The sequence below is a fragment of the Lytechinus variegatus genome, chromosome 10 (assembly GCF_018143015.1).
Source record: "Lytechinus variegatus isolate NC3 chromosome 10, Lvar_3.0, whole genome shotgun sequence".
NCBI lineage: Eukaryota > Metazoa > Echinodermata > Echinoidea > Temnopleuroida > Toxopneustidae > Lytechinus > Lytechinus variegatus.
In genome coordinates, this window is record NC_054749.1 from 29,159,597 (window position 1) to 29,184,216 (window position 24,620).

The 24,620-nt window shown below is 38.0% G+C and overlaps 2 protein-coding genes across 2 annotated transcripts in view; both read right to left on the reverse strand.

Moving 5' to 3' along the window:
- The window catches only part of LOC121422367 (coiled-coil domain-containing protein 57-like), a 35,366-nt gene extending 11,683 nt beyond the window's left edge, over positions 1-23,683 (reverse strand). Inside the window, exons 1-6 of the mRNA XM_041617365.1 lie at positions 23,654-23,683; positions 4,496-4,775; positions 3,644-3,832; positions 3,032-3,242; positions 2,386-2,543; positions 138-212 (exon numbers count right to left, since the gene is read on the reverse strand). Of these exons, the coding sequence (XP_041473299.1) occupies positions 138-212; positions 2,386-2,543; positions 3,032-3,242; positions 3,644-3,832; positions 4,496-4,734 (872 nt within the window). The 5' untranslated portion in view covers positions 4,735-4,775; positions 23,654-23,683. The remainder of the gene's footprint in view (positions 1-137; positions 213-2,385; positions 2,544-3,031; positions 3,243-3,643; positions 3,833-4,495; positions 4,776-23,653) is intronic.
- On the reverse strand, positions 10,882-13,248 carry LOC121422368 (protein ALP1-like). Its single transcript, XM_041617366.1, has one exon. The coding sequence runs from the start codon at positions 12,760-12,762 to the stop codon at positions 11,836-11,838; it is 927 nt and encodes a 308-aa protein (XP_041473300.1). The 5' UTR covers positions 12,763-13,248; the 3' UTR covers positions 10,882-11,835.
- Positions 23,684-24,620: the final 937 nt, after the last annotated feature.

The window sequence follows — 24,620 nt, forward strand, 5'->3', positions numbered from 1 at the left end:
CCACCATCCTCCTCCTCCTCATCATCATCACCACTGCCACCATCATCATCACCACTGCCACCATCATCATCATTATCATTGTTATTACTATTATTATCATATATTACCATGATGACGATGATGAATTGTTGACTTACTTTCTGTTGAATTCCTCCTCGGCCCTCTCTACTGCTTGCTTTGCATGTAGCAATTGTGACTCAAGCTCAGTAATTCTGTAAATAGATTTTAAACTGATTTTTCAGTTGAGTTTACAGTTTGTGAGGAGTATTTATATGAAGTTCTTTTCACCACATGATGAGAAAATTCCAAACAAATGCACTCCACAAAAACAACAACAAACAAACAGAATAGAAGGAATAATACATTTATTGACAATTAAAGTAAAATCCTTGACTTGAATTGACTGGGACGCATTATCAATTCAATTCATTTTTGTTTTCCACAATTCAGTAAACATTACATCAAAAATGCACAACTTCAATCAAAGTACAATGAAAGAAACATTAAATAGAAATAATGCTAACCTCAACTAATAACTGATATTAACATAATTTGTAAAATTGGGCCTGGCAAAAGAAGCTAGGCAGTGTTTTTGACAAGATGAAAAAAGCAACATAGCAATAATAAGTAACGTTTTGTCATGATATTACAAGCAATAATAAATAATTTTTTAATAGTGTACACCAAATTGTATGAAACTGCAACTCTTTAGTCATTCAAAGGCACATCCCCCACACTTACCTCTGATACGAGTTTTTAGTGCTTGATACATTTAAAGAATGATTCCTGGGGGCAGTTTCATTAAGCTGTTCTAAGACTTTAGGCATGACTGGTGACCCTTTCTGTGCCAGACTATATATCTCCATGTAGCTGATTTAGCACCTAAGATCTTGTTCCAGTCGTACGTAAAGTTTTGTGTAACTTTACAAACAGCTTTATGAAACACCCAATGGGTGGTAGGAACCATTTTAGAGTAAAGTTACTTCCAATATGGTCCTTTCATATTCCGCTGTAACGTCTATTTCATATCAATAACAAGTGGAATGCCTCTGGCCGTCTCACCTGCATCACGCGGTTCAACGTAGCAGCAGTGCTGACTATGAATACTACTCTAACTCGCACAAGATGTTCAGTGATACATGGTTACTCTTATGTCCACTTTTTATGAACTAGACCAATAAACTTACAGAGATATGATGGTTATTCAACAAAAAACCCCAACATGGCCAAATTTCATTGACCTTACATGACCTTTGACCTTGATCATGTGACCTGAAACTCGAACAGGATGTTCAGTGATACTTGATTACTCTTATGTACAAGTTTCATGAATCAGATCCATAAACTTTCAAAGTTATGATGGTAATTCAACAGATACACCCAATTCGGTCAAAGTTCATTGACCTTTGACCTTGGTCATGTGACCTGAAACGTGCACAGGATGTTCAGTGATACCTGATTACTCTAATGTCCAAGTTTAATGAACTAGACCAATAAACTTTCAAAGTTATGATGGTAATTCAACAGATACCCCCGATTCGGCCAAAGTTCATTGACCCTAAATGACCTTTGACCTTAATCATGAGACCTGAAACTTGCACAAAATTTTGAGTGATGCTTGATTACTATTATGTCCAAGTTTCATGAATCAGATCCATAAACTTTCAAAGTTATTATGGGAATTCAACAGATATCCCCAATTCGGCCAAAGTTCATTGACCCTAAATGACCTTTGACCTTGGTCATGTGATGTGAAACTCATGCAGGATGTTCAGTGATACTTGATTAACCTTATGTTCAAGTTTCATGAACTAGGTCCATATATTTTCTAAGTTATGATGACATTTTAAAAACTTAACCACAGGTTAAGATTTCGATGTTGATTCCTCCAACATGGTCTAAGTTCATTGACCCTAAATGACCTTTGACCTTGGTCATGTGACATGAATCTCTACTTGGATATTCAGTAATACTTGATTAACCTTATGGCCAAGTTTCATGAACTAGGTCCATATACTTTCTAAGTTATGATGTCATTTCAAAAACTTAACTTCAGGTTAAGATTTGATGTTGACGCCGCCGCCGTCGTCGGAAAAGCGGCGCCTATAGTCTCACTTTGCTTCGCAGGTGAGACAAAAACCAAATCAATAAAACTTCCTATGCAATCCTTATGTATCAAATAAAATCAGAGTTATTGATGTATTTTCTTTGTAAGTGGACCTGTAAAGTACCTAATGGTAGAGACTAAGCTTGGTAAGCAGTAAATGACAGGTTCCAATATTGTCAGACCACACAGGCAATCTAACTTACTGGGTGCAAGCCTAATTTATAAATAAATGTCTCTACACTTTGATGCTCTTCAACATTGTTTAACAAATAATTTACCTCGCATCCTTGATACCTCTGAGGTCACTCAGCTCCCATTCTGTCTGTTTGAGTTTCTTTTTCAGGTCATCCATCTTGGTATCACTGTTCTTGAGTTCTGTAGAGGTCTGTTGACTCGCCCCTCTCACCAGCTCCAATTCCTTGCTCAACAGTTTGGCCTGAAGACAAAAGAACAAATATAAAATAATAGATCATTGAATGCACCTTCAAAATGTGATTGCCAGAGAAAACACACTTAACTAAATTGCAATTTTCAAAGTAGATTGATTCTTGACTGCACAGTCAACATCATTGCCACTGTCATTGCCTGATCATGAATGTACTATGCACCCAAATTCTAACATTTTGAAATAATAACCTTTCTGTCCTTTGACCTTCTGTCTCCAAAATGTAATCAGATCATTCTCACTCACATACTGTACGGATAACTCAAGTTTGAAATTGATCCTTCAAAGTTTCTTCTGTTATCATACGAAGGAAATATTTTCATGAATATGACCAGGGACCATAATCCCTTGAAATTGTGACCCTTACTATCTATTAAGATCATTCTTCCTTCAAAAGGATAACATGAACTTATTCGGGTGGACTTAACCTTTGATAGCCTTCATCAGCCATGCCATGATATAGTTTGGTACCTTCTTACCTTCATTTCATGTGATAGCACTGTTGAGCTGAGCTCATCTATCTTGGTCCTATACTCCTTCTCTCTCTTCCTGGAAGCATCATCAAAGCCAGCTGACATCTCCCTGCGCTGAATATCAAGCTCTTCTTCGACCTCACTGATCCTCCTCTTCATATCACGCCTCAGTGCCTCCACCTCATCCCGCTCTTTCTGCAGTTCAGCGTCTTTACAACTGAGCATAAATAACATTTTATTACTTGATAGCTTGTACTATGTTGAAGGTTGCAATTGGAAACATGAGGGCATTCAATTAAAGGCATAGGCTAACATTAACAGTGAATAATATTGCTTTACAAATTTGAAAAGCATTTTGTAAAGTCCTATGTAAAAATATGCTATACAAAAGACCTATGCACAGCAGTCTTTCAAAAAAGTGGAGCAAATTGCGATGCGATACCAAGAAAATCATTCCTTGAATAAAAAGAAAGATCTTTTAGAAATACTAAACTTTGATTCATGTTTTCATTTGATATTGTTCAATACATGAAAAACAACCAAGAAAGAGAAAAAAATCAAATATGTGCAGACATTTTCAAGATATCTGTGACTGAAAAATCATCATTTGATACTAACATCTTGTATTGTTCCACCTCAGCCTGTTTTTCCCTTATCCTCTGTTGATAGTGTCTTTGAAGATCCTCCATTGACCTTTCGTCCTGACTCCTTCTTGTCTTTAGCTCATCGATTTGAATCTTCAACTCACTGACTGCGGCCTCTCTGGATTGCAGCCTGGCTCTAAGCTGCTCTTGCATTACTTCAAGCCTTCAAAATTAGGATCATATCACACAACAATTGCTAGTATCACACCAATCTCACTAAATAAACTTACATCTGAAAATGTTCTGATTGAAGTCAGAATATGTATCTCTAGCTACTCTTTAGAATGAAGGATTCGAGGCTATACAGTGTAGCAAATGCTGACCAATTAATGTCCATGCTAATAATTTTTTACTTTTCAACAAACGTTAAAGAAAAAAATATTACCAGTAGTTGCCAATACTCCCATTCTCCCAAAATCTACTACATGTATTAACACTAGTATCTGACACGAAATGTATTTGGAAACATCAAGCTACAAATGCACCATCTTTATCAACTACAGCACTGTTTGATAATTCTCAGGACTCATAGCACATGTTTCTTTTCGTTTTAGTCATCTGCTGAGTACAATGGAATGCAATTAGGCAATGCATAAAGGTCAAGCATCAAGTCATGATTTCATTTCTCAAACTTACAGACAATTTTGATGTTTGTTCAGAGTCTAGACACATGTAAAATGTAAAAGACATGTTGCCTAGTTTATTGCAATGCGATATCACAAATAATATGCCCTGTAGCATATGAAAAAAGAAAAGAAATTAAATTACAAAGAGATTATGATTTGAAATTTCATACAGAAAAAAAGAAAGATATTTAAGTTCTTACTGATCTAATTCCTGATCCCTGTCTGCAAGGAGCTTCAGATTGAATTTGAAATCTTCTTTGAGCATTTGAAACTTCTCTTTTTGCTCTTTCAAGGTCTTGTCCTTTTCTCTTAAACAATCTTCAAGACTTTGGGCATGCAAGGCCTGAAGATGGCGCCATTCCTGCTCCTTTTCGGCTGCCAGTCGTGCAAAGGAGGCATTCTCAAGACTGGTTACATTATCTTCATGTTCCTGTGCCATGGATCTGGTGGTACATGTAACTCAAGTAGATTTCTGTCAATCTGTTAATGATCATGTAGAAAAAAATCTAACCAGATATTAATCTACACCTAGACAGGATTAATATTTGCCTGACATGGCAGACAGTTTAGGTAGAACTACATGTAGACTATTTGAATTGTAGTATATCTATATATAGACCATGTCACGTTAAAAGATAGATCTACTTTTTTGTGTGCATATTTTCCAAATTTTGGCAGAAGATTCGAACTTTAGACAGGGTCTACTACATGGAGATCTAACGTTAGATCTTTCTGTTATAACAGGCCCCAGTCTGAGATTCGAAAAAAAAATCAAAAGACCTACAATAGTCTACAACAATGTCAATGCACAGATCTATCTTCTAACGTAAAGTTAGTTTAACTTTAATTAACAGTGAGTTTGAGAGAAAGTGGCTAGTGGCAGCGCACCTCGTCCTCGCATTAGTTTAGCCAGGAGGCTCCTAGAGAGTAAAAATCATTTAATAACGCATGCTTACTCTCCACGGAGCCAGGGATTGCGTCCCACGGAAAAACGGAAACTTTCGTCCTAAGATTTCTACTTTCCTTCTAAAAGATCTAGGCCTAGCCCTAAATCATGTAAATGCCTGGGACACAACTTAATTTCTGTGATATTTCATTTTCAAACAAGAATTCATTTAGAAAACAAGTAAAATATTATGAAAAGACTGGGAAAACTTGCCACTATGTTTATGGTGACTTAAACATCGTGGCAAGTTTTCCCCGTCATGGCAACGTAAACATCGTGGCAAGTTTTCTGTCTTTTCATATTTTTCGTGTTTTTAATGAATTCTTGTTTAAAAATGAAATCAATATTGTAGAACCGGGCAGCCTAGCCCTAGAACCGTATGTAATGCTGTAACCGATTTTTATTCCAATTCCCGATCCGATCCGATTTTCCCCTTTTTTCTACATTTTTCCGAACTCCGATTTTTGACCAGTGGGGAAAAAATCGGATCGGAAAAACCAAAACATAACAAGACAAAAAAAAAACACGTGGCGACATGTTTGCCGTCAAAATGCGCTGGTGATTTGTTTACATCTCAGACAAAAGCGGTGGAAGGAAAAGATAAAGGGGAAGAAAATTATGATTTGTTTTTATCTCCGATATTAGCGGAAAGGCAGGTGGAGAAGAAGATTATGATTTGTTTTGATCTCCGACATAATCGGGGAAGAACAAAATGATGATGATGATAATTGGTGATAATATGTTTTGATCTCCGACAAAAATGGAGGAAGAAAAACAACGAAAAGACGCTATGTTTTGATCTTAAGCGGAGGCAAATAAGATTTAGTTGAACACGCTGACATGCGCGGTAATATTTACGACTATCTGACTATACGTCCTCTAAGAGTTTTCGATTACCTCCGCTATCACTACGATGTTGTAGAGAAGGTAAATATCATGGTGAACAACTCTTGATAATAATGCGTCTTTTTCGGGAGGTAATGCGACCTTTATGAGATTACAATTACCTCAGAATGTTGTAGAGAAGGTGAATATCATGGTTAACCAATCTGGATAAAAATGCGTCTTTTTCGGGAGGTCATGCGACCTTTAAGAGTTTACGATTACCTCCGCCATCACTACGATGTTGTAGAGAAGGTGAATATCACCGTAAACAACTCTTGATAATAATGCGTGTTTTTCGGGAGGTCATGCGACCTTTATGAGATTACAATAAAATATTACCTCACGATGTTGTAGAGAAGGTGAATATCATGGTAAACAACTCTGGATAATAATGCGTCCTTTTTGGGAGGTCATGCGACCTTTTAAGCCCGGCTCACACCTTTGCGTTTTTAGCTTGCGTTCAGCTGCGTATTGCCCGAACGCAGATAAACGCAACACAACGCGATTAAACGAGCTAATACGAGGTCAATACGCAGACCAACGTAGAGGCATTGCGTTCTAGCTCGCTAGTTTGAATTTTTTTCAAACTTCCGCAACTGAACGCAAGAGAAAAATCCATACGAGCAAAGACGAGTGGCAACCAGCTGATGCGAGCAAGGACGAGCAACAGCGAGCAGCTTAACGCAGGCCAACGCAGCGCTACTTTGAGCTGCGTTTCACTGCCTAAAGCTGCGTTACCGGCTCGATTTACCTCGACTTACCTCGCTTTAGCTCGCATAAACGCGTATCTCGTTGCGCTATACCTCGCACGCTGTTCGCAACAACAAGGACCGTTACGGATGTAGCTCGGTGCACTGCGTTCGTCTTGGATCTTAACTGCGAGTCTAGCTCGTCTTTCGCTCGTTTTACCTCGTTCCTGCTCATTTTAGCTCGTTCCTGCTCGCTTTGGCTAACCAGTACTGCGGATATCTGCCTTAGACAGAGAACCCTCACTCATGAATTATTATTCAGTTAGTTCGTAGGCCGGGAGAGAAAGATGCCGAAAATTAGAAAATCCATGACAAAGGCTTCAGCAACCCGAGGCCTGTCCCCCATTCCTGCTCCGGAGTCACCAGGAGTGGCAATAGCTGAAGATGCCGGGGATGACGAACTCGTGGAAGTTCAGCAAGAAATCAAGAAGAAGTCAAAGAAAGCTGCAGTAAACTTTACTGACGAGCAAGAACAAGAACTCGGGGAATGGCTCTGTGCAAATCCCATGTTTTATGATAAAGGGTGCAAATTGTACAAAGACACCAGAAAGAAACAAGCGGCGATCCATGACAAATGTCTAGAGATGGGCATAGACCCGAATGACTACAAGACATGGTATCACTCCATGAGGAGTGCCTACGGGAAACTCACGAGGAAGGCATCCGGGTCAGGAGCAAAAGAGTTGACGACTCGTGAAAAGTGGATCATCAGCACGTTCTCCTTCTTCAAGGCACACATCGTTCGGCATGAATCCCGTCAACTTGGCGTGAGTATTCTTCTCGTATTTCTTGTAATCAAATTTTGATACCCAGAATTCTGTTATTTGAGGAAAGTAACTAATCTCAACTGCCTTCATACTTTATGTTTTAAAACTGACTGGTAAACGGAGCTTCAGGCCTATACTATTTAACCCTGACATTAACTTTAACATCTATTTTATTACATTTTCAGCTGAAGCCAAAATCTCAAACGGATGCCGACCAACAGAAGAAATCAAGTAACACTGACCAGGTCTCAGAAGATTCGGATGAAGAGATGCCTGAGGAATTCATGGACCTAGAAGAGCATGAAGGAGAGGGGCAACAGCCAGCTGCAACAAGCACACCTTTTGTAATTAAAAGTAAACAGAAGAGAAAAGCGACAACTACAGATATTGAACACCTAGTAGAAAGGTTGGCTCAAAGAGCAGAGAGGGAAGCAGGGCTCCGCAAACAGGTCGAAGATTTGATCAAGGCCGCTGAGAACCACCATACAGCTTTCGCAAACTTTCTTGGAAGTATGCATCCTTTCATTCACCCGGACTTCTGGGAAGAATATGTGCGCAGGCAATTCGACACCCTAATGTACTACGTCGCAACATCCAAGGTCGTAAGAGCTTCTCAACCACTACCATCCCAACAAGTTGTAGCCAGTTCCATGCAACCTCCACTCATTCAGCATGACAGGGGGCGGAGCTACGCAAACCTCCAACCAGTTGTCACATCTTCTGCTGAAGTGGGTCGTTCCGCGAGTGGTCCTTCTAACAGCGGAGGAGCTTCCTGGGATCGTCTTTCGGACGTTCCTGTATTGGGCAACGAATCATCGTTGCTCCGTCACCTGGCAAACACCCCTATGCAAGATCCTTTGACACCTATTACTTCTTAGTGGTAGATCACGAATATGTCCTTCACAGATTTCCCATTCATTTTGTTGCACTCCTTTGTCACAGTTTTAGACTTTCAATGCTTCTCTCACGTTGTATAACAACGTGATTTAGTTGATGTTCAGAATAATGATATGTTTCGTTTTACTTCTTGTACAACTTGTTTGAAAATAAAGAATTGAAAAACCAAAATATAAATCATTTTGCATTTGTTCATAGGAAGTGACACTTGGGAAGATGAGCATAGATGATAATTGATATTTTGTTATATTTCTACATCTCTGTTGTCTTGGCACAATCCATACAACAATTATATTGATTCGAATTGGAAGGTCAATGATTGATTCTATGAATTGGTACTCGGATACCTGCGCTGTAGTTTTGTGTCATATATATATATATATTTATATACGTGATATATATGACAGAAAGCATGTTGACAACGCATGTATATGATGAAAGATCTGAGTTTTTTTAAACAAAATCTGAAAGGGTGTTTTTCGGATATATTATGAATGATGTTTGAAGAGTTTAATTCCACATGTTATTACATATTTCTACATCTCCCTGGTTATGACAAAGCTCATACAAAATATCATGTTGATCCAATTTGAAGGTCGAATTTCTTGCACTTTAGTCATTATCATGATAAGCTTGCGTGTTGACCATGTTGACTATGCATGTATGATCTCAAATGGGTTTTCTTAAATCAGACTTGCTCTGAATAAGTGTGTTCAGATAAATAATTATATTTGAAGAGTTTGATTACAAAAGTTACACATATCAACGTCTGTGTGGTCTAGGCACAACTTATATAGAATATCAAGTTGATCCACATTTCGAGGTAAATGGTTGTTTTAATGTTGGTGTTTGTTTTTTTTCCTTGTAGTTTTTAACTGTTGAGCATGTTGACCATGCACATTTGATGTCAAAAGAGTTTTCTTTAAGCAAACTTGCTCTGAATAAAACGTGTTCAGATGAACAATAATTCATTTTATAGTGTTTTCTGCTTGCTTTGATTTTATAGAGTGTTTACCTATGTCATCATGATGGTGTGTGTGTGTGGCTTATTGTTGATAGAATGTTTGTTTGTTTGGACCCTCTAAACTTAATCAATGAATATTAAATATAGAATAATATCACAGACCATGGCTCAAAACAAATTAATCACAATTTCTGTTCTGGACAAAGTTTGATATTAACGTCATGACCCAACTTTAAGAAAAGGCCGTATTAAAAAAAAATAAAACAAATTCCTACAAGCAAAAGTTTGCTAGCATTTAAGAGCAAAAAGTCATTAGCAAAGGTCGAAAAGGGGAAATAAAATAATTCACATCCTTTCATCCAGTGATAATTCCATTCAACATAATCATGAGTATCATAATCATCATCATTATCATCACTACCACCACCACCTTCATCATCATCATTATCACATTGGCGTCGATTCTCTCCGTGGAGGCAAAAGATGGGGGAAGTATTGTTGTTCGGAAAAAGCTTCCCCCCCCCTTTTTGCGGAGTACATCTGTGCTCATCATCATCATCATCATAACATTATTCGTATTCATCTTCATCATACTCTCATTCATTCTTTATTGCATAATATATGAAATGCACTTCAACGGCACGACAGCATGACTCTTGAATAAAAATATAGCCGTTTAGGAATGTCGATTTTATTTTTATCATCAAACTCAATTATAGGCTAATGATCGTATCCAACTGTGCAACCGGCAATCAGTTATGTTTCCAAAAGAACAAACTTGTTACACAAAAAGCAATAGGAGGAATATGATAACAGAACATGTATATTCGATCTCGTATAAACATATAAATCACGCAAGAGCTGCCTCTCCAACCATGCTATAAGTACTTAAGAAACTATTTGTGAGATCGTTGACAGATATTCTTTACAGCTCAGTCCAGACTGTTTGTATATGACATCCTATTTATTTGCATTTCTTCTTCTTTTTCTTCTACTACTACTACTACTACTACTACTACTACTTCTTCTTCTTCTTCTTCTTCTTCTTTTTCTTCTTCTTCTTCTTCTTCCTCTACTACTACTACTACTACTACTACTTCTTCTTCTTCTTCTGTCTTCTTCTTCTTATTATTATTAATATAATAATAATAATTATTATTATATTATTATTGTTATTATCATTATTGTTGTTGTTGTTGTTGTTATTATTATTATACTGATATGTATGTTTTAAATTGAAAAAGAAATGGAATAAATTAATTAAAGCCCCAGTATAGTTTCGGTATGATTGAAGATGTTCTCATCAATCTTTTGAAAAAATGCAGCATTCTCTCTCCGGACACCGGGAAATAAGATCAAAATTTAATACAGATAAAATGATTGCTGTAAATGACAAATTATCAGCAAAATGGCCGCTAGAGGGAGCTCTGTACATAACGCTATGCTGAAAATCTCAGGGACATCCCGAGTTTTTATAATTTTGGCTAATATTACCAAAATTGATGGGTTTGAAGAAAACATTTTAGAGATCTGTTAGAGATCGTAAAGCCCGATTGAATTGCCCAATTATAAAATGTATGATTTTTTCACGGTTTACCAAGACTATACTCTGGCTTTAATCTAAATCTTAAAAAAAATAAACCATCGTAATATCTAACATAGCATTGAAAAAAATATTACATCGGTAGGGAATTTATCTTTTCTGTGGAATACAAGTCCTAGAGATTTCCAAAATTTCCATATGTTGGTCCAGATGTCGGTAGCAATAGAACAGATTTCGTGATACTGCACTGCTGCATCACTGTCCAGGAGTAAAAAGTTATTCCATTGTTATCTCTCTGTTTTTCTTAAATATGCAACACCGAAAGAACTAACAAGGTAATGTTTGGGTCTTCAAGCTAGTTAAACACGTCTTTAGGTATTGCATTGGTAAAATCCTGAGCATATATTTGCATGACTCATTCAAATCTTTGACTCCTGCCAGGGAACAGAACCAGCAGGGCTGTTGTAGTAGGCCTTGATGTAATTCCTTTGGGCCTGAGCTGCCTGGGTGATCGGGCGACCTCTAGTTGGTTGTCTTATGTCAGCCAGTGTTTGCTCTCCTCTCCATGAACCGGGCACTAGGTTGTGCTCGGCATCCTCCATGTCAAGGGCTGGATTTTGAATGGATGGGTATCGAGATCTCATCAGGTTGTGGAGGCATACACATGCTTGAACGATTAATCTGACAGTCGCAGGGGTTTGGCGGAGAGTGGAAAGCAGGCACTGGAATCGATTGGCGAGAATTCCGAAAGCGTTCTCGACCACTCTCCTAGCCCGAGAGAGCCTGTAGTTAAAAAACTCTCTCTTCTCTAGCCATAGCTGTTCTAGCATATGGCTTCATCAGCCATGTTCTCAACGGGAATGCCTCGTCTGCCACGATGTAGTAAGGGGTGTTCTCGTCGTCATTTGGCAGGGGCTCTGGAGGGGGTACTCCAAGGGTGTCCGATTCTAGGCGTTGCCTTAGTTCGCAAGAGTTAAAAAGCTGCGCATCTGACGTAGATCCCTCAGCTCCCACATCGATCCACAGGAACCTGTACTGGGCATCAACTAAGGCCATCATAACTAGCGAATAAAAGCCCTTGTAGTTGTAAAAGATGGAGCCACTATCAGCGGGACATCGGATGGCAATATGTTTGCCGTCCAAGGCTCCAATGGTGTGAGGAGCGTTCCACCGATCTTCGAAGCCCTGTGCAACCGTTTTCCATTCTTGAGGACTGGTGGGGCACCTAACAAGCTCGTCTGAGAACTCCTCGATGATGGCAGAGCACACTTCACGGACTATGAGTGAAATTGTGTTATCGGCAACCCTGAAACTATACATGAGCGTTTTGTAACTGTCCCCAGTGGCCAAGTGTCTAAGGGTGACGGCTAGCTTTAGTGCAGGTGAAAGAGCTTCCCTGAAGAAGGTGTCCTGCTTCTCCAGTCTCCCATGGAGTCTTTGTTCTAACTCACTGAACATTGCAGGACTTATTCTCAAATAGTTTGCGAATGCTTCTTGGTCTTCAGCTTCTAGTTCCCTCATCAGCTGGTTGAAATGGCCCTGCTCATTCCTCCTGCAGATCCAAGACCGAATCCAACAACTTCGAGGCCGGATACGACTTCGTCGATGCAACTCAAGCAGCAATTCCCCTTGCGCATAATCGTCAGTGGCCTCTTCCTCTTCCAGCTGAAGCAAAAGCTTAATTTTTTGTATAGAAGAGCTTTGCAGAGAAGTCATAGTTCACAAAGCGATGTTTGCCTGTAGATTCGTCAAAGATTATGACTAGTACCACAAAATGATCATCACCGCTGCAATATACGACCACACGTGTACGCAGCAGAGCGAACTGTTACGCCGCGGAACGAGCAGCAGTCGAGATAAAGCGAGTGAATGAGCAGTGAGTCGAGGCGAGACGAGGTAGGGCGAGCGGTTAGCGAGCAACAAACGAGTGGCTAACGAGATAAACACGCAACGTGGCGAGCAAACTTCGTATTGCATCGTACTGCTACGAGCAAAAGCGAGCTAGAGCGAGGTAAAACGCAACCTAAAGCGACCGTAAGCGGTCATTTTTCGAAAAAATGTACGAGCTATAACGAGCTCCATACGCAACAGTGTGAGGGCTGCCGAATGTTTTGCTGCGTCGTGCTGCTTAAGGCTGCGTTTAGGCTGCGTTCGGCTATCGCAGCAATACGCAGCTAAAAACGCAAAGGTGTGAGCCGGGCTTAAGAGTTTACGATTACCTCCGCCATCACTACGATGTTGTAGAGAAGGTGAATATCATGGTAAACAACTCTGGATAATAATGCGTCCTTTTTGGGAGGTCATGCGACCTTTAAGAGTTTACGATTACCTCCGCCATCACCACGATGCTTTAGAGGAGATGCCTATCGTTGATCGGCGGTAGTGTCGCGCGCTGGAACGTCATTATCTTATTTTCCTTCCCCGATTATGTCGGAGATCAAAACAACTCATCATCTTCTTCCTCCGCTTTTGTCGGAGATCAAAACAAATTCTGCCATCAGTGTAGGGTGCCGCATTTGTCCACGCGCCGGCCACATACAAATTTTTATGATTTTTTTTGTTTTTGAATATCTTCCGATCCGATATCCGAACCGATTCCGATTTTAGGAGCAAAACTTCCGAACCGAACTCCGATCCCGTAATTGCTCTAACTTACAACATTAACCGTATGGTAGTGGATCGTATTACCGAACACTTTTCATGAATTTGATCATATCAAACACATTATTCCAATAAAATTCACCAAACTTTCACCATAAATACACAAATACCTACAAAATATAAATACGCAGAAATTTTGCCGATTTTTTTTTCATTTTTACGACATCAGCTTCCAATTGGACCCCTCTTCGCAAGTGAAATATTTTGGTCACTTGAAAAGGTATCGTATTACCGAACGTGTGTTTTCTATGGGAAAAGTTGGGAAAACAACAAAGTCACTCATGAGCTATTTTGACCATATTTTATTGTTTTGAGGATATAAAGACTTCGAAATTGTGTTTTTGATAATTTGTCATCATTTTTCTATTTAAGTTCCCTTTGGAAGGAAGTTGCAAAGGTTTGAGTGTATTTGATTATTTTCTGACGCATATGATGCGCGCGTTCGGTAATACAAGGCCGGTCGGTAATACAATCACTCACTATATTATATAACCGTCTGAGCTAGATTAGTACTCGACTCTGTATACCCAGTTGTTGTGTGTCCGAACGATCAATTTTGTTTTTGGAATTATAATAGAAAGTCATTTGGAAAAATTTACAAGCGAAGACCCGAACCCCCAAAGTTTGAGCAATTTTTAGTACAAAATAGTGTTGTCAGTCGGTCCGGGATCGGGATGAATTCCCGGCGGTCTGAGGCTCCGAGACGGTTCCGGGATCAATCAACTTAGACCGTATCCCGGCAGGAAAATAAAATCAATAATGGCCAAATTCATGTTGTAATATTTCCCTAATTAGTAATTGTACTTACGAAATACGAGAGAACAATTTAGTTTCAACTGGCTGTGTGCACATGCACCTCGAAATATTACGCAATCTGTACTCGTCGATCGCATATGAGCATGCACGCAATCTAGCTTTGCACACGGCTCCGAGAGATCTACGCAGACAACAATCGTCTACTGTATAGTCTCATGTGCAGACCTCTTTCACCTCAGTTCGTTTTACTGAGTCATTCATTTACCCCATACTTTCGAGTTGAATCTGCTACGATATGTATGGACTAGTGAATTTATCATGAAATAATTTACTAACAATTGACGATGATGATCTATGAGTATTTGCAAATTTAGTCATTTAAAAAAAGTCGCCATTAATTTTGTGATGATTGTATTTGTTGGGGTATTTTTTTGCGAAAGGGTTTGCAAATAACAACTACATGTAGACGAATGCGCATCATGTTTCAGCTGGTTAGAGCCGGGAGAGAGAGAAGGGGGGGGGGGTTACGGGAAGTGCTTGGTCGTTCACGACTGGGGACCATCTGTCATCTGTTGACTTGATGTTTACAATTGCAAACCAGTCGGTCAAATCATGGAGCTGTTAATAGCTCTATGGTCAAATCATTTCTCCTAGATATATTTCGACTTAAATTATAAAATTGTACCAAAACGCTGTTAGAATTGGCGATGTTTAAAGTGGCGTTGTTTAAACTTTGAAACAACATTGTTTTGAAAGTCATATCATACCCTATATGTTGTAAAAATATGTTGTTAAATGCATCAAACAAATTATCAATGATATTAACAGTTTTAAATGATATCGTTGGAAATTGCAAAAAATATTTAAAAACAAACTGTTTAAAGTTTTAAAAAAATTCTATTGGTTTAATAGTTTAAAAACAGTTGTATATTGACTGGCTTAAACAATGTTTCTTAATATTTAAATAGTTGTTCAAAATATTTTTTTTTACTGTGAATAGTCTGAGTATCTTCAAATAATGTTTTCTCGATCGAAAGTAATTCATGATTAAAGAAAAAACGAGTTTGTTGTTTTGATGCGAAGTGCCGGCCGCCGGGACTAATCTTGTGTAAATTTCCAAATAAGCTTCTCTGATAAGATAGTATTCACTTTTCTCAGTAGTAGTGATATCAAGGAGATATCTCCTTGGTGATATCATACTGTTCAGAGTTACGAGAGAGGGAGAGAGAGTGAAACTGAAAGTTAAAATTCCGGGCTAGCTAGGGCCACAGGCGCACTGACAAGACATTACGCAATTTGCTTATAACTGTCAACCACGTGCGCACCGACCACAGATCAGTGGCACCGACACGTGTGTTATTGGACTGTCAGATCAGCAGCTGGGTCGACTCAACATAATTCGGGTCATGCCAGTGGTCATTAATGTTTACAGTTTGCGGTGGTGGCACGCTTTGACTGTCTCATCATTTTCCCCACGTTTTGAGTGAATGTTTACAATTTGCGGTGGTGGCATGCACATTTGACCATGGAGCTAACAGTTAATAGTTCTACGCTTTGACTGTCTGGTGCACCGCCAGTACGCAGTGTTTATGGTTTAAGGCTGGAAATGTAGGTATACACTTTGGATTGCATTTGTGCGTGGAGATATGTTTCGGGATTCGGGACGAGCCGGGATCCCGATAAGGAAATTTTGAAGTTGCCGGGACGGTTTCGGACCAGGATTTTTTTTCTAGATAACAACACTAGTACAAAATGTAAGGAAATATTATTGAGAACAAAATAGAACTTACAAGATGACTACAAATATTGAATTCATATTCTTAGTGTAATCCAGAGACAAAAAAAAAGGTTAAATGATGTGATATATCATGAAATTGTACAAAATTTGATTTAAAAGCAAGCTTACGAATCTTATTCTTTATCATAAATTTCAGACACCCCGCTTATAGCGTATCATAAAAGATGGGCGACACGAAAGACGGTCCTTGGAAAGAACATTTCGTGCAATCGGCCCCGGCCCAGGTCCCCCGCCCCGGCCGCGTATTTTTTATTTACACCACTGCTCCGCCAAAGTTCCGAGAAATACGAAAGAAACGGCTCGCGGGCAAGTCTAATCTGTGCGCTCAAGCAAAGCTCTCGGAATTCTCGGGTTAGAATATTGTATGATGAAGTTGAATGATATCCAAACCCGATCCAAAACCACCTGAAGTCATCTCGTTACCACATTATTTTTTTAGGGTTATTGTTGATATTACGGAAAAGGGTTATAAAACCACATGAGTTTGTTACAAAGCTGATAAGTGATTTTGTATTGAAAATGAATATGTAAAAGATATCGTCTATGTGAATTGATGTTGAGCCAAGTGCTGAGAGAAAGTGTGCGGGTAAGTTTTGCCTACAGTATAAGCCTTCTAGTATTGTCTTGTTCTGAGGTTTTCCCAACTTGAAATACGTTCAAAGTATACATTTGCAGCAACGCTTGGCAGTGCACCTTTTAGACAAAGTTCAGTAGTAGCTGTGATAAATGACCGAGAAAAATGAAAAGAGCCCGAAAAGAGAGGGGAAGGGCATGGAGAGTTTGAAGGAATATAGAGAAAGGGTGAGATGAGATTGATTGATTTGGAAACAAAACATTATATTGTGAAGAAAAAATAAATAAAAAATGGTCCTTAAGCAAGAGGGAGAATAAAAGAAGATCGAGCCGTCTACCCATGCCAAGCAGAAAAATCAGATTAACAAACTTTAAAAAAACATTTGAGGAAAGTTAATTGGACGGCTCAGAAAAGAAATTTGTGAAATTTTAATCATAATAAAAATTATGAAAAAATGGGGAAATCACAAGATAAATTGCCAATTTTATGAAGTCCGAGATGGATGCACCACTAACCATTTATTTTGTTTACAAATGTATAAGTTATACTGCAAAAATTCATAAATCACTTTTGCAAACATGACTCGAATCAAGTTTCATTGCTTTGTTATAGGCCTTCTTTAACTATCGAATGAACTCAAAATATTGAGCTTTAATATATTTTTATACCTTTAATCACTCAATAATCATTATAAATATTGAATCATAAATTCATATTTTCAAGGTTTTGAAATAGGACCTAGAACTATAAAGTCTGTAATAAAGGAAACATGAAAAATATCTATTATCTAGATATCCTAGCTGGAAAAAGTTTTGAGGAAATCAAAATTTCGGAAAAAGATAAATTTTGTAGTATAAAATAGATAGTCGTGCACCTATATGATGTCGGCAAGTTGGCAATTGCCTATATAGTGATATTAAGTTCATTAAAAATTCATTACATTCTTATTGTCCGATTTCCCTCACAGTGACTCATTCTGTCAATCTGATTTTTCTTGTCCTGTTGAAAAAAAAAATTATTTTGGGGTAGGCCCTATAGACTTTCCTTTTAAAAAAGAATTGAGACAGAAAAAAAGTAAGAAAGAAAGAAAGAAAAGAGAGATATAGAGAGAAGTTCTTAACTGCCAAATAAAAATAATGATGATGATAATAATAATGATAGTAATAGTATATGCCTAATAATGATGATGATATAATGATAGTATCAATAATAATGATAATAGTAATAATGATATTAATAATAAATAGCTAGAGAAAAACAAAAGTATCAAGGTGTGCATATCAATAAATCACTCCTAGTACCAATGAGGTCCAAACATTACATGTATGGACCTCATAGGCGACATCAGTGCTAAAATTGGGTTAGAGATTTATGTGGATCTAAATTTATTGTAATTTCAACAAAAGTACTAGCTAAATTTGAGGCTTTTGTTGAAATTTTGCTTTAATGATACATTAATGCTTCAATAATTAACAAAAAATTGAAAGAAATGAAGGGGAACTTACATTTTGACGACTTTTTCCTGATTTTCTTGGCAGTTGTCCTTCACTTCTGACTCTCGATCGGACCTGATATGCAGATCACGTATACGCGTTCTCGTCAGGTGATCGGTCGGTTATTCTTTTCGCCAGATGTTGATAATTATATATTTCATAACGCAGCGTTCATCGCAAATTTAGCTGAAAGAGATTGAAGTTGAACAGCGCAAGCTTTAATTTATTCAGAAATAACGTTTGATTGCACAAGTTTCGCCTCGGACATTTAGGATCATTTGGTCCCATATTGGCGTAACTACGGGGGGGGGGGGGGGGTGTCCCTACCACCGTCCACACCGGGCGTCCACAAGCCAGCAATTATCTTTTTTCTCTTTTTTTAACCAAAATGCTTCCCCCAGAAAAAAAGAACCAGGGTTAAAGAGAAAGACAATTATGATAGAGGAACACAAAATACTTTATTTTTTCAGCTTTTAATGCATCGACTTATAATCAAATATTAAATGGGGCTTAGAACATTTTTTTAAAAAGTCAATTAATAAAAATATTCCGCTCTTCGGGATTTGAGCTTTCATGAAATATCCGATCTTTTTCATGATTACCGAAAATACTTCAAATGTCAAAAAAAAAATTATCGGTGTAGTAGCTGATACCTTGCGCCCGCCTTAATTATTTTAATGTTGAGATACTTTGCTTTAATTTAATGAATTCCTAAAAGCATTAATTCTCAGATCATTTGTCGCAATCGAATGATTCGATTGGTAAGCTAGTTGTATAATTATTATGATTCATGAATTGTTTAAAATGTGTCTCTCTATCAGTTTTGAATATTTAAAAAAATGTCAGCTCGTGCTTTTTGCTCGCAATATTTTGATTAGTAAGAAATTCTTGTGTATGCGAGTTTGATACATAAATAACTAGAGAGAGGGGGGGGGGGGGTGTCCCTCAGCTACTTGTCCTTGCTTATTCCAATTTTTTTATTATGCTCGTGTTGTGAGTATTTCAAAGTCTTTTCTTTTTCTCACCCTTTTTATTGTCTCGGAGCTTCCCTCTATTTCTTTGCTACGATGTATAGCCCATCTTACTTGTTTCATTTTTTTATGTTCTCATTTCATTGAAAACATAATTATTAAACTGACGTAGAAGACTTTACAACAAAATTTTGATATTGTTTTTTCTTGTTTGTTTGGCTTTCTTTTTTCTTCTCCTCAGTCCTTTTTCTAATTAGTTTCCCTTTCCTTATTTTATATTATTTCATTTCATGAGGCATCCGCCAACTTATATACAACAACAAACGTTAGAGGCGGATATCCAGTAAGGGGGCGTGGTGGTGTGCCCTCTAAAAAGAGGAAAATAGGAAGGAAAAAAAGCAGGATTTATCTTGGTGAAGATGATAGTGGTGGTGATGGTGGCGGTGATGATGATGATGATGATGATAATAATGATGGTGGTAGTGGTGATAAAGATGAGAATGAAGTTGGTGACGATGATATGATGATGATGTAATTTTGTCTTTAAAAAAATAATAGTGCAAAGGCGAAATCATTTAAAGTTTATTATGAAAATAGCAGAAAAAAATAATTTGAAAAATTGTACGTATGCGTATGGAAAATCTATCCCCCACCAAAAAAGAAAAAAAGTGAGATTTTGTTTTGTTATTTGTGACGGCGTAGGCCTATGCGAACAGCTGTGTGATATAATTATGGTAAAAAAAGTAAATGAAATGCCAAGAAATACATGATAATGACTTTTATTGTACATTCAGTATATCAGTAGATAAATTCATACTCGTTCCAAAAAAAGAAGAAAGTGGGTATATTATGGACCATTAAAAATGGGCAGTTGCTCTATATATTATATTACATAGAATATATAGAGCAACTGCTCGTGTGTAGCGGTAAGTTATTCACCTGATCTACATAATTCATGCGGCGCACGGCGCGTGCGCAATGTTTAATAATTATTGTTGTGAATACAATGAATGTCATCAAAAACATAATAACACAGATCAAATAGTGCCAGCTCGACGCGCAAAATGAGAAAAAAAATATATATTTTCTGCCCTGATAATTTGATAACCCTAACCTAACCCAATTTCTAAGTATTTTTATCATAAACAGGATAACTATATACAATGATTGAAATTAACTTTATATTCTTTTGCGAACAAAATGAATATGAAAGACAGCTTTTTGATAAAGAACACAGTTTTAGAGCGTTAGAGCGCGATTTATACCTACAACCGCTAACATAGGCGGATCCAGGGGGCCGAGGGGCCCGGGCCCCCCTATTGGCGGAGCAAAAAAAGAAAAAAAAAGAAAGGAAAAAAGAAAAGGAAGGGAAAAGAGAGGAAAAAAGAAGAAAGGCAAACATAAGAGGAGGAACATGATTAAATGAAATAACATTAGGGGAAGACTCTGAAAATAATTTTTTTTTAAATCTATTTGTTAGGATAAAAAATTTTCGCTCGCGCTTCGCGCCTTATTGTCTTTTAGGGTATTTGCATATCTTGCTCAATATGGAGCTTGAAAAATCAAACTTTGAAGTCATTATACAAAACATATTTCAGCTGGGAAATTGAACTTTCATTATTTTGTTTCATTTACAAATTGATTTTTAAAAAGTGCTCTGTAAAAATGTCTGTGATATCATCTGAACATTATCATTTTCTGCTTGCGCTGCGCGCTCGCAAAATTTGAATTTTCAGGTACGTATTATTTTCCTGTATTCCATAAAGTTCTCAAAAAGTTCCCTATTCAGGTCAGATTGTTAAAACGTATCAGCTAGCGCCGCACGCTATAGCATTTGGATTAGTCGGTTATGTATATCCCAATATTAATTCTAAATCAAACTAATTTGATGACAGTTTATCAAAAACTTCGACTCGCGATTTCTGCTCGCATTGATAGATATATAATGCCTCTTATGCATAATTACAAAGTGCTTTAAATGTCCAGTTTTCAGGCCATAAAATTAACACATTTCGCGCTCCCATGCGAGAGAAATAGGAAGATGGTCATCAATTTCATATGATGACATAATGCCCTCATAGCATGTTCCGGTCCTATGTAAAAACTCAAAGTAATAAAAATAAAATACATCAGCTCTTTTTTAACTGTGATCCATCACAATTCACAATTTTCCCACAAAGTGTTTGCATTACAGAGCTTAAATTCACCCTTTGTTATATCATATATTTTTAGCTCGCGCTTTGCGCTCTCTTTATTGATTTTCATGATAAGAAAGTTACTTAGAATACCCAAATTCTAGGTCGAAATCTAAAACACACGTTAATTCAGATACGCAGATTGTTCTCTATTTAAATCATTATCCAGTTTCAGATCACAATATCAAAAAGTGTCTGCTCGCGGATAAATAACTTATCCTTTTCATGATAAAACATGAATAGTGCGTCCAGAATCTTTCCCCATAATTTTGTTTACCCATCACATTTCTCCTATTTTCTCCTCCCTTTTATTTTCCATTAATTTTTCTTTCGTTCACTTTTTTTCTGTCCTCTTTTCCCATAATTTATTTTACCCATCACATTTCTCCCTATTTACTCTTCCCTTTTATTTTCCATTAATTTTTCTTTCGTTCACTTTTTTTCTGTCGCCTTTCCCCTTCTAAGTTCTATTTTTTTTCTCGTCTCACCGCTTTTCCTCATCCCCAGCCCTCGATCGACGCCCGTGCAGATTCGCAAACAATATCAAGAGTATATGTCTACTTGCAAGGGCGGAAATCTCTCCCCAAAGGTAGGGGGACCAGGGGCTGGAAAATTTGACAAGCAAAAAACAAACAAAAAAAGGTTTATCACCCTCTAAAGAAGGTCATCTTGACCAAAAGAAATTTGACAAGCAAACAAGCAAAAAAAAGGGGGCATGCCAAAAGTAAGATCGTCTCTTCCAAAATACATTTCGAATTTGAACGACATGACCAAAAATAGTAGGGGGACATTTCATAATGTGCCCCCTACTATTTTGGGTGAGGGGACATGTCCCCCGGCCCTGGGGTTTGCGCCCATGTGGGTGGGGGTGTTGCGCCTCCCTATCGGGATCATATCACAGCGAGTATACACTCTTCCATATTGGAAGAGTGTTTACTCGCTGAGATTTCGATCTCACACATAATTTTATTAAAAAAAATAGAACAGCTACGCCTTGAACACAGGCCAAAATGCCGAACGATTTCTCCGCGGCATTAACAACTCTCGTAAAGGGCGCTCCATTTATAAATAACGTTGCATGAACAGCTCTCTATGGCGACGAAATTTACCGCGGAATTGCAGCCAGCAGCGTGGGAAATTGGCAGAAAATTCAAGAAGAGAACCGGTGAGTACCGATTTAACAGTATTCATGTATTAATTAATATTTATTTAATCATAAGAATAATTTTTTTTTACGGAAAGAAAGCTTAGTTCTAAGCTAGGGCGGCCCAAATGCGCGTGAGTGGAGTCCCAGTTTCTTAACACGGGTAAGTATTACGGTGTCGCCTAGAGTGCAATAAATAGGCTTATACAGACAAAATTCATAGACAAAATGTGCCTCATTTAATGACAACTTGACAAAATAAAGGTATTTTGAGTTAAGCAAAAGGCAAGAGAGCCTTAATGCGGAGACCACTCTCTCCCCAAAACAGAAAGGAGAATCACCTAGAGGGAGATGGAGAGAGAGCCAGGTGAGTGCTGAAGATCAGAGAAGTGAAAATTTTAGACGAAGAAAAGAAATCTATAGTCTAGCTGCAGCTAAGAACCCTATCGTTTCATGCATCTGAATGATCTGGAGGTGCAATAACTACGAACAAAATGTTCATACGATTCCTACACAATTGTCCTAACAAACTAAACGCTTTAAAAAAAGCTATACATTATATTGAAATCAGAAAAGGTTTTTTTTTTATTGACTAAGTTATTGTGAACGAAATCAAGCTGTCACAGTGCACGACGATTCGAAACGTGTGTGGTCAATGTGTTAGACTCTTGCGCGAGCCGTTTCTGTGGGGTTTTTCAATATTTTGGCGGAGCAGTGGTGTAAATAAAAAATACGCGCCCCGGCCGTATATAGGCCTAGGCTTAGTTAAGGCTAGGCTGTGGGATTAGGTGTGCAGAGCCGGCCTGCGAGCGCCAGGCTTGGCCGGGGCGCTAGCAGTAGCAAGGCCTGGCTAGAATCTTGATTGAGGCCGAGCTGTCGCGGCAGCGCGACGACGGTTGGTCAGCTCAGCTTAAATATCAGCCAGACAGTAAGAAACAAGAACACGCCTAAAGCCAGGCTAAAAAAGACAATGTCAACACTGTTAAATTGATAATATCGAAAACTGTAAACTCACCCGCTGGAAATTCTCAAATTAACCGCTACGACTACGTTCCGAGTGAAGATAGTCGATGATTGCACAGAGCTAGCTAGAAGCACGGTATCTGTGACTGTTCTTCACATTTTTTTTTTTGGGGGGGGTGGGAGGTATTCACTCTTTTATGGGAGTCTGCGCAAAGGATCATCATTTGTGTTGGGGGGACACAACAATAGATGTCCCACCATGAATGAAATGATAATCCTCTGCGCTGACGCCCATGCACTCTCTGCCCCTCCCATTCGCCAACCCATATGATTACCCAGTTTTGGTGCAATCTACCATCGGCCTATTAAAATACCTGTTTTAATTTTTGAGGGATTAGCATGATCAGATCATTGTGAATCTATGACTGAAAAGGAACAACAAAAAATGGAGCAATTATAAAAAAATCAACAGAATACATACAGTACATGCATTTAGTTGGAATGAAATAAAAGAGAAAGAATTTAAACAGTTATGCTTTTTTTTTCTTGCTTGCAAATTTTTACCCGAGACCGTGCAAATGGCTTATTTTTTAGCGATAACCTTCCCGGACCATGGCTGGACACACACACAAGAAAGCAAATCAAAGAAAAATAATGATTTAGAGATACCAGGTCTAAATACATTAGCTAGAAAATAAATGATTTCTATCTTATCTACATATTATACCATTGAAGGAAAGTTTTTGGAACTCCTCTTGAAGTTTAAAGAATCCACACATTATATGGGCAATTTTAAGTTAAAAACTATTGCCATTGGCTTGGTAATTGACCTGAAAATTTCAAAATAATATCCCAGCATATTGATTAAATCAGCATAATCTGTCTCCACATGGAAATTTAAGCACCCCCCAAATAAAAAAGAATTGGTAAATCATGCAATTATCTATCTATCTCTCTCTCTTTCTCTTGTTCTCCTTGTGATTTTTGTTCTTTCACTATTAAACAATTTCCTACAACAC

What these genes read in the sequence shown, in the direction of transcription:
- LOC121422368 (XM_041617366.1), bottom strand. Translation starts at nt 12,762, where the DNA reads ATGACTTCTCTGCAAAGCTCTTCTATACAAAAAATTAAGCTTTTGCTT.